The following is a 9,964-nucleotide window of genomic DNA, read 5'->3' as shown; positions in this document are numbered from 1 at the left end:
CCGGCCAATCTGTAATTGACCATTTTGACAGCCATAAAGAGCAGTCGCCTGCATGTGTCTACAGCTTGGCTGCCAGCTCAGAGTGGCTTAGCTGCACTGTACTGAATTCTGTCATCTTTCCCAGCCTTTAAAGTTTGTGATCCGTAGGATCCTTGCAGGGGAGCTAGCTGACCTAGGAAGAATTTTCTATTGGGCATTGACCATTAACTTATTAGCTCACTGTTAGACTTACTTGGTTTTGGTTTAACTGATCTCAGGAGTGTGGGTTTGCATTCTTTTCCCATTGTTAAACGTGTTCCCCTCAGTGTCAGTAGCATCTTTAATTGGACTGACTCTATAAACCACGTAATGGTAAGGAGGAAATAATGGGAAAGTGTGTTGATGAGGCAGCAATGCAAAGTGAACAGATCCTCCCTTTGTAGAGTGAGTCTCATTTCCTTGGTGTGTTGAGGTGTGCTTCCTAGAAAGGATATGGGTTGTGCTTAGAGCCAATGATCAATGCGCCTTCTCAAACGAACACCCACTCACATAGCTGAGTTCAGAAGTCTGGAGGGGCTGATTAGTTTTGCATCTCTAACAAGCTCCCAAGTGATGCTAAAGACTGAGTAGCAAGCACCCACATTACTAAATCAAAACGCCAGCTCCCCAACTCGTCACATTTAATTTTATTCCACAGCATGTTGAAGGGAATGTTATTCTCAGGAAGATGTTTGGGATTAAAATAATTAAAAACAAACTGGAAAGTACACACATTTATGTATCTCTTCTTTTCATTAAATATATATCTGTTCGGCAAAAAAATGTTAGACTCTTTTATACAAAAACAAAGCCAAAAACAAAACAAAACAAAAGAATCCCAAACCCTCGTAAATTGTAAAGACCTAGAATAATTACAACGATGTAAACTTGGATGTCTGACAGCTTGACCACCCTGGAGAACCTGGGTCGTAGCAGGAGCCCCAAGGACAAGGTGACATGGAACCGTTGGATAGCAACAGCCAGCCGCCTTAGAGGCTGTTAGGTTTAGTCTATTTGAGATGGAGCAGGATAACTAACTTCATTTGTGCTTTCTGCTAAGGGGCTGCTGGGAGCTTGAAGAAATGAAGAAGGCAGGTCTGGGCTGGGGTAATAAGGAAAGGAGGCCCAAGACTAGATAGTGTGACAGAGAGGTTGGTCATGGTCATGGTCACAGTGCAGACAAGGAGCAGGCATGGGCTCTGTGGACTGTCTGGGAGACCTGGTGCTGCAGAGGACTGGAATGAGGCAGCTGCTGCTACACACGGAACCAAAGTGGTCCAGAGCAAGGTCAAGGCCAGGAAGGGAGAGAGAGGAGATGCGAAAGCCATCTCAACTCACAGAGCGCTGATGATGTGAGTTGACCCTAGAAAGAAGGGGTAGGAGGTGGCGGCCTTTGGTCTTCTTGTCCAGTAACAGAGCTATTTTACCCAATCCCGGCCTTAGGCATTTTTCATGGTTTAGTAAGCAAATTTGGGGCAGCATGGGGCTAATTGGATTTCCTACTCCAGGCAAGAAGGAAGAAGGGCAGAAGGACATGGCCACATCAGGTTAGAATGAGAAGATTATTTGACTTCCTTACTAGTGGTGGGTTTTGCTCATGACCCACCAGTGAGCGGTAGCAGTGGAGTGATCTGAAATACTGAGTCAGGAAGTAGATTCAAGGAGATGGTAAGAAGCCAAAAAAAAAAAAAAAAATAGGGCTAAAAATGAGGCCAAAGGAAGGGTTGACCTGCAGCTTCCCACCACCAAAGAATGGTCCCAACATGTGGGTGTGTTTGCGCTCCTCTCTGCTCATAGCTAGATCTTCCAGTTTAGGAGGAATGTGTCCAGGCCCAGCCACTTCAATTACAGTCATAGACAAAGTCATAGTTGCTGGGCTCCTTGGGGATGGGTGGAGGAGCATCCGGGATCTGGATGTTTTCCAGGTCCAACAGGCGGAGCTTGATCTCCATGCTCAGCAGGGTGTCTAGGTCATTCCGCGTCAGGTCGCTCATCATGTCCTTCCCAAGCAGCGCGTTCAGCCCATCTGTCCAGATGCAATACTGGTGGGAAAGAAGGTGGCAATGAATATCACCGAGGACAATTACAGGCCCAGCAGATACTGGAACTAAGTACACGGCATATGCCAGACTGTCTTACGTGTTCATCTCATGCCCATATCCTCTCTATGAAGCAGAGACTTCTATTCGCGTATGTTTTTAAAGCTAAGAGAACAAAAGCACAGAGGAATGAAGTGATGTAGGAGGAAATGGAATGAGTAGGATTGTAACTCAGGCAACTCAACTCCCAAAGCTTGTTCTTACAAGAATGTTTCCTTATGGACACAAACAATCGAATTCTCTTGACTATGCAATAGGACAGCCCTCTGTAAGACACATGTAAAATGTATACCAATATGTCTGCACTTAGCAGCACATCATTCTTGATACCCATTATAGTTCCCTGTTTAGTATCTAACGCCTTCCTACCATGTCTAATAGTTAAGCATAGACACTGGCAACTCAGTTTCACTGTGGAGCCAAGGTAGCCTTTGTACTTCTTAGCAAAACAGAACTAGAAATTGGCCTTCAGTTGCCCACTGTTTGATAACCAAAATGGCTAACATCATCTGTTATCTTGGGAAGATATAGGTTGACTGCCTGTCAGGACCTCCTGTATCTGGATCTCTAGTACCCGGGGCTTCGAGTGGTTGATCCCTGAGGACATCATCTTGCTTGGAAAACACTCTGGAGTACATTATTAAGGTTTTCTTCTTTCTCTTTATAAAATGAATGCCAGTCTTTGCCTCTTCAGCAGACTATAAAATTCTGGGGAGAAGGAACCATGTCTCATTTATCTGAAGACCTACATTAATCTTGGCAGATTCCCCTTCAGAAAGTAGAGTTCTGCTCTAACTTCAAAAGAGAACCATTGGTGCTTGGAGAAAGAGCCAAGATTTCAAAACAAACAAAACAAAACCAAAACCAAAAAAAAAAAAAAAAAAACTGCCTATATATTGGTTGCTGCTCATTCACCTGATAGGTGGTCCCTGGTCCTACACAAGAGTCTATGTCGATAATTGTCCTGTTCCTTGCCGGCTTGGAATTCTTCCTAACATTGATTTGCTATAAATTCCATCCTTTCCTGTATTCGCTGGGTCAAGTTAAAATTCCAGATAGTGATGAGACAAAATGCTCGATGGTTACTTAGGCTGTGCCCGCTATGTGATGCAGCATTTCAACAGAAGCAATAGATGCTACAACCGCTGTATGTGATGTGATGAAGAGTCGGCCACTATGCACGTCAATGACACTGAGGTGAGCCACGTCTGAAGGGAGCAGCAGTAGGCTGTGAAGACTTCTTTCTACCTCAGCTGTGGGATCCCAGACTCCAGTGTGGTGCTAAAACACTTCCGGAAGCACCCGTGTGCTCATTTTCTGACCATTTCCAACCAGCTATCTGCTCACAAAAAAGGAGAGAAATAGGGACCTACTTCCCAGCCTGGAGAGAACCAATTCTGCCAGTCGGGGTGAAGAGACTTTCTTTATAAGAGCTTCTTAGGCCATTCTGACAAACACCCAGGTGTGCGTACCATTGAGTGCTGTGCTCCAGAAGGCCTTCACAGCTCTGGCAGCATGTCACAGTGATCCTTAAGTCCTGGGACTATTGTCCCTTGAACAAAGCTTTCCCAGCCTTGGCCACCTTCCTGGTACAGATTAACCCACAGGTACATTGCTTTTTGAGAAGCAGCAGGCAATGACCTTTTCATCAAAAATTACATTGACTGATAAAGAAAAATCTGGTACTACTGAATTTGAGTTGGAATTCCCAGCACTATTTCATGATAAATTTTATGGAAAAAAAAAACCTCACCTTTAGCTCTATTTTCCAAAAAGCCTAAAAATTATAACCAAATTGTAATAATTTTATATTTTTTTTACCAAGATTGTGGTGGCTAATTACTAATTCCTATTAAAAGCAACTAGGCTTGACAGAGAAAAGGCAGGAAACATACAAGGTGAACCTGGACTATCTTGTCCTACCAGAAAGCCAGAAAGTCATCAAAGAAATGGAGCCATGTTGTAAAGAGTCGTAAGACAACTTAGGGTAACCAAGATACTAATACAGACAACAATAACATCGAAAGACACAAAAGATCTTTAACTTTTGACTTCAAAATGATGCTCAAACATCAAACAAACCCTCTTGATCTTCTTTAGGAAATGCTTATTATCTTCAAAATTTACAAAGGACTCAAGTATTTGTCCTGCCATCATGCATTCCAATTTTAGGATGCAAAATGTTTTTGAGACCTGATTCTCTGTATATATTTCACTAATAAATAAAAATGGGGTGGTAGAATTGAGACATAGCCTTTTGCACACTCTAGTGAATCCAAGAAGTAGGCATCAATCAATCATCTGTGGATGCTAAATTTGAAAACAGAAGCAAGACAACCAAAAAGAAAGCGCCACGGATATTATTTAAAAGCTGAGTTTGAAATGCGTTAGGCTTCTGACTAGAAGTATCAACAAGACACTTGGGGAAGAGTGATACTGTAATGATGTTGTTGCTTTGGGTAGATGGACCATCCATCTTTCACAGATGTCGACATCCTACTCCCAGGACTCTGGGCAATCTTAGGCTATGTGGGAAAATCGAGGCTGTTGCCAGCTGACCATGACAGAGAGATTATTTTAGATTATCTAGGTGATCCAATGTAATTCCAAGGGCCCTTAATGTCAGAGAGAAGGAAGGGTCAGGAGAGGGTAAGATAATGGATTTCACTATGGAACAGGAAGTGAGAATGATTTGAGGAGAGAACTCAAGTTGTCATTGATGAAACTGATGGGGGCCAAGGATGTAGGTGGTCTCTGAAGCAGAAAAAAGGTAAGGACACAAGTCTCCCTCTGAGAGTCTCTCTGCCTCCTTGATACCAGCCCAGGGAGACTGCTGTCCTGTAAAATGACTATAAATCTGTATTGTATTTAATGGGGGCAGGTGCGGAGAGGGGCAGGGTACCTATAATTATTCTATGTAATTGCAAATGTGCATGTACACATGTGTGTGCATGCATCTGTGTAGCAGTTAAAGAAGAAGAGAAAAGGCCTTTGTGTATGCGCGTTGTGTGTGTGTGTGTGTGTGAGTGTAGTAGTTAAGGAGGAAGAGAGAGCCTGTGTGTGTGTACCACTTTGTGTGGGTAGCAGTTAAAGAGCAAGAGAGACAGCCTTTGTGTATGTGTGTGTGTTGTGTGTATAACAGTTAAAGAAGAGATAGAGCCTCTGTGTGTGTGTGCATGTGTGTAGCAGTTAAAGAGCAAGAGAGAGAGCCTTTGTGTGTGTGTTATGTGTGTGTGTGTGTGTATGTGTGTACCACAGGATGGAAGTGTCAGTCCTCATCTAGTTCTTTGTTAGAGACGGTCACTATTTTGTGGTTGACTGCTGTGCACACCGGGCTGGTGCCCCATGAACTTCTGAGGATTTTCCTCCTCCCATCGTACCACAGAAGCCCTAGGATTAGAGACGTGTGCTACGGTGCCTGACTTTTGCATGGGTCCTTGGTATTGGAACTCAGGTCCTTACACTTGCACAGCAAAGACTTTGCCCACCAAGCTATCCTTCCAGACCCCTGTTACCATCCATTCATTGTCAAGTATTCAGTTTTGGGAGGCCTCTTTCCCATTATTTGATAAGTGATGCATATGTAACAGAATGTTCTTCTATTTTATGTAGCAATTATGAGAAGAAAATGATTTTGAAGAAATTGAAAGTGCTCACGAGCATATAGAATCTACAAGAAGTGGTAGCTATGTTAAAACACACATAGACACACACACACTTTTGGCAATCCCAAGCATTTCTCCATATCTGGAATTAATACACATGCTGGGGAAAATAGCTTGGAACTGACTTAAGTAACAGCCCAACTTCTTCTATTTTTGGTCGTTTTCTATGTCTCTTAAATATCTTGGCTATGTTGGCCTGTTCATAACCGCAACTTTATTTAAAAACAGAAATGGGAGGCTATGTATCTATTTTCAGACAGATGAAGACAAAGTCTTACCCTTCTGCAAACTAAATGTCAAATGACACAGAATTATATTTAAGCACCATTCTAAATGCAGGATTTGTGTCTAATCTTTCCTCTTTCTTTCGGGTGGATAATTTTATTCAAAACCTTCAAACCATTGAAAACCAGACGCTAAATACCTTTTAAATGAACTGACTCTCCTCAGGGAAATGAGAACAAAAGTCAGATTCTATTAAAATGTTCCTTTCCTTCTAAGAGCTGTTTGTGCAGCTACATGCAAAACAAAAATTTGAATGGTATTACCTAAAAATAAAGTTTCAAGCGTGATGCTGGGGTCTAATTTACAAGAGAAAAAGTTAAACCAACCATAACTGCTACTTTATTTTACAAATGCATTTTCCTAGACTTATGCTAAATATTTTAAATATAGCTGACAGTGTGCTTCAAGAAGAGGAACAAATTATACATATAACAAGATGTCAAAAAGGAATAAAAGCATCTTGGAAATAAAATTCCAACAGCAGAGACGGCCTTGAACCTCTTAAAATAGCTTGAAGAGACTTGGTGGAGAAACTACTTCATCAGATGGTCCACGAATAGAGACACCATTTTATCTGGGGAAGCTCTAGAGCAAAGATTAAATATTCAATGTGCATCAAAGCCCTAGCCAGGGCCGCCTCTTCCTCCGGATTAGTTAAGCCCTTGCTGAGCCTGAGTCATTTGCACATCAGTTTTCTTTATGACCATCCTCCAGTTTAGACTCTGAGCTGTGTCAAAGGAGAACTATTAGGAAAGGCTGGCACTTTCAGGAGGTGGCCCCACTGGAAAGAGTTTGGCATTTGGAGGGCATATCTACGTAGGCGATACTGAGACACTGGGCCTTTCCCCTCTCCCTGCCTCCCTGTCGCCATGAAGCAAGCAATGTGCACTCATCTAAACGCAACTCAGCGCAGACTCAAACCTCAGGAAATAGAGGTCCAATGTAATCTGTTATTCCAAGTGACGTCAGGCATTTTGTTACAGCAAAGCTGGATAAGACACAAGGCTGCTGACCCAGCTGCTAAGAATTCTGAGCTGTGGTAGCTGGTGGTTGCCTAGGTTTCTGCTCCATGTCGATAGACACCCTTTTATTCATGATTTCCTCAAGCAGTATTCAATGAGAAGCGGCATTTCTTTCTTGCTAGAACCTTTCCTTCTTATTTTTCTCTCATAAGTTAACCCGTTACCAAGACCCCTTACCTCATGCTTGTCAGGCGCAATAAAATTCAGTTGGCAATTTGAGTCATACAATATGGAGAAAGCAAGCTCAAGCACCTCCTGTGAGAGAACAGAGAAAACAGCGCAGTAAACAAAACGGGAGTTCTTAATACTACAAATGGTTGAGCTTAAACATGGAACACGGCTCGTCTTCTGTTGGTTTTAGAAGAGCATCCATGAGGCTGGTGGGAGAAGAGGACGCATTTCTCCAGGTTTCCAGTATGAATCCTCCTCTGGATTCAGCACAGGCCTGCATGAATCATCTCACTCTCATAAGAAGACATCAAGCCTTATCATTGCCTTTTGATGGGCAGGGTTTGAGCGATGGCTGGCACCCGGCCAGCGCTGTGTATCTCCCTCCCAAAAGATAGAGACGTAGTAAACTCTTTAACAGCACTGAGGGCTAATCAACCTTAGCCACTCCCACCAGACACCTCTATTGGACGAAATATAGATGCTATTCCAGAGGCAATGAGACTTCTGGGTAAATTCCTCTCTTGATATCTATCCTTGGATCTTTGTACCACCATATGCAAAGGACACAAGAATCCAACATGTATCCACTAGAGGCTGTAGGATATAGAAGAGGAGCATAGAGGCCAGCGTTGGAAGACAGGCTCAATCACTGATGTGCACTTGCTCAATGGGCCAGACCAACGGTGCCAAGAATTAAAGGATTCTTTCTTTCTTTCTTTCTTTCTTTCTTTCTTTCTTTCTTTCTTTCTTTCTTTCTTTCTTTCTTTCTTTTTCTTTCTTTTTTTTTTTTTGTGGCTGGATAAATTTGGTCGAAACACCTAGTATCCTATCAAATACATACGTTAGAGTGAGTGCCATACCCATATAGGGTAGCACAGTCACTCCAGTAGTTTGAGAAGTTGGCAGAGTGAAGGAAGCCTCTAGAAAGTAACAGTCAATAGCCCACATCAGAAGCCCTCAGTTCCTAACCTGGACGGGAAGGGTCAAGCGTATGCATACCAGCACTCTGCACCGTGGTAATGCATGCTCTTGCATATTTCCTTTGCACCTTTGCTGGCACCACTGATTGTGACCTTTGTCCTTTTATGATCTGGGAGCAGCTCTGCTGAGAAACTGAGCATAAAGCATTTTTTCCTTAGGAAGCCAGACCTCCCCACATCATTCTCTACCTTGATTGTATGTGAGAGGATTTGCCTTTGGCCAGTGACTCACATCACAACGCCCCAGAAAGAATATTTCAGATGAATTAAAGAATTCTTCCAAAAGAACCCCCCCCAAAGGCCTTGTGTTAGCTGGAGCCACTCTGAACGCAGCCTCCTGTCAAGCTCTTCTGGCTCTCCTGGAATTCTCCGTCTGGATCACCTTCAGTTGTCCTCTCACGAGGAGGGGACAGCTCTGCTTTGAGCCCAGACTGCCATGCATCTCACATTCAAAGGGTCCCCTCACTCTGCCAGAAATAGAAACCCTGGAGGAAAAGGATGCTGAATCACGGATGCACATCTGCATAAACCCCTCTCTTCATTTCTTATTCACTTTCTTCCTCAGCCCTCCATTCAGCCTTCAGCGGAGTTATGCAACAATCAAGCACATTTTCCATGGAGTTTGGCACCTGTTTCGATAACAATTTCTAGGCCTTTAAATTTATAATCAAAATGGCAGTAGTCATACTAGTGCTACCATAAGTTGGTGTCATCTTTAAAAAATAAAATCAATGAAACAACACATATCCGCAACCGTGATCCCACTCTTGGGAGTATTTTTAAAATTACCCAAGCAAGCCAAAGTTATATGTTATTTCTTGTAAGGAAGTTATGAGAAATTAAATCTCTCCTGCTCCTTTGGGTATTAAGGAAATCACAAATAGTAAGATAATTATGAAGGAGGATCTGATGTTACGTGAACAAAGGCAGGAGAAATGTCTCTATTGATCACAGTTGTGGTAATGGAGAGCCATTTATTAGGAGGACTCTGACTCATATGTGAACGTGAGGATGGAAAGGGGGGGGGGCTTTGTTCTGAAACTCCAGCTACAAGGATGTCCCTTCGCAAATAACACGACAACATGAATTGCACCAAGGTCTCTCTGCTCAACCCTGTGTGACAACAGCTGGTGTGAGCAGCACACAGCCAACACACATGCCCTTGCCCAGGTGCTGAAGCCACTGGCGACCAGGGAGTTGGAGCTGAGAGGTGCAGAAATCAAGAAGGCACACAGGAAGGGACACAGTGACCTTGGGCTTTGCCCTCCTTTGGCATGCATATACTTGTCAGGACGTGAAGGATCTGAGCTGTCACGACCTAGATTCCTGATAAATACAGGCAGGAAATGGGAAATTCCTGAGGATGTCAATTCCCACTCTGATCTCACCAGGGCTGCCTGGGAGGGGTGGGAGGAATTAATTCTCCGAACTGCGTGCCTGCGTGAAAGGGCGCTATCATTTTTAATGGGTTTTATTGACATCTCTGGCTTGCTGTCAGTGAGTCATTGGTGAAGGTCAGCTCTCTGGCACTTCCAAAGGGAGGATGCAAAACTGGGAACAATGGCACCTCTTAGGCCAACTCTCCAGAAACCGCCACCTGTCCAAACTGCCCTTAAGGAAGATAGGCTCCAGGTGGCAGGTGAACAGGCTGTCATAGATCTGGGACAGTGTCCTGCTCTGAACCTCCTCTCTCTCTCTCTCTCTCTCTCTCTCTCTCTCTCTCT

The 9,964-nt window shown here is 43.5% G+C and overlaps 1 protein-coding gene across 6 annotated transcripts in view; it reads right to left on the bottom strand.

Annotated features, from left to right (window-relative positions):
* Positions 1–642: 642 nt before the first annotated feature.
* Positions 643–9,964, bottom strand: part of Elmo1 (engulfment and cell motility 1) — a 532,260-nt gene continuing 522,938 nt past the window's right edge. For 3 of the 6 annotated variants that reach the window (XM_026777431.1, XM_026777429.1, XM_005369891.3), the window contains 2 exons: positions 7,267–7,344; positions 643–2,060 (listed from right to left, as the gene is read on the bottom strand). In XM_026777431.1, the coding sequence (XP_026633232.1) occupies positions 1,860–2,060; positions 7,267–7,344 (279 nt within the window). In that variant the 3' untranslated portion in view covers positions 643–1,859. The remainder of the gene's footprint in view (positions 2,061–7,266; positions 7,345–9,964) is intronic. The other 3 variants (XM_026777428.1, XM_005369890.2, XM_026777430.1) reach the window with 1 other exon arrangement.

The sequence above is a fragment of the Microtus ochrogaster genome, unplaced genomic scaffold (genome assembly GCF_000317375.1).
Source record: "Microtus ochrogaster isolate Prairie Vole_2 unplaced genomic scaffold, MicOch1.0 UNK66, whole genome shotgun sequence".
NCBI lineage: Eukaryota > Metazoa > Chordata > Mammalia > Rodentia > Cricetidae > Microtus > Microtus ochrogaster.
This window is presented reverse-complemented; position numbering and strand designations above follow the sequence as displayed.